Source organism: Parus major, unplaced genomic scaffold, assembly GCF_001522545.3.
Source record: "Parus major isolate Abel unplaced genomic scaffold, Parus_major1.1 Scaffold329, whole genome shotgun sequence".
NCBI classification, from domain to species: domain Eukaryota; kingdom Metazoa; phylum Chordata; class Aves; order Passeriformes; family Paridae; genus Parus; species Parus major.
Window position 1 is genome coordinate 161025 of NW_015379279.1, and position 382 is coordinate 161406.

The 382-nt window shown below is 52.1% G+C and overlaps 1 protein-coding gene across 1 annotated transcript in view; it reads left to right on the forward strand.

Annotated features, from left to right (window-relative positions):
- Positions 1 to 382, forward strand: part of SKAP1 (src kinase associated phosphoprotein 1) — a gene marked incomplete at its 3' end in the record, with an annotated part of 65600 nt that overhangs the window by 56877 nt on the left and 8341 nt on the right. The window contains exon 7 of the mRNA XM_015616025.3: positions 268 to 382. Coding sequence (XP_015471511.2) covers positions 268 to 382 — 115 coding nt within the window. The remainder of the gene's footprint in view (positions 1 to 267) is intronic.

Sequence of the window (382 nt, forward strand, 5' to 3'; positions counted from 1 at the left end):
CAGAATTTTCCAGCCATTTCCATTCCCATTTCCCAGAATTTTCCAGCCATTTCCATTTCCCCTTCCCAGAATTTTCCAGCCATTCCTCTTTCCCAGAATTTCAGAGCCATTTTTCCTTCCCCAGAATTTCCTGTCCATTTCCCTTTCCCGGAATTTTCCGGCCACGTGCCTCAGTTTCCCTCCACGGATAAAACCCCCTCCCGCGACACATCCAGGGGTGGGAAAAAGCTGGAAAATCCCAGATTTTTCCCGATTCCCTTTTCCCAGGCAAGCAGCCCAAAGGCTCCTTCCCCATCGAGCGCTACCAGGCCCACCTGGATTCCCAGCTGCGGAAAGATTCCCGGAAAAAATGCTGCTTCCGGCTGCTCTGTCCTGGCAAACG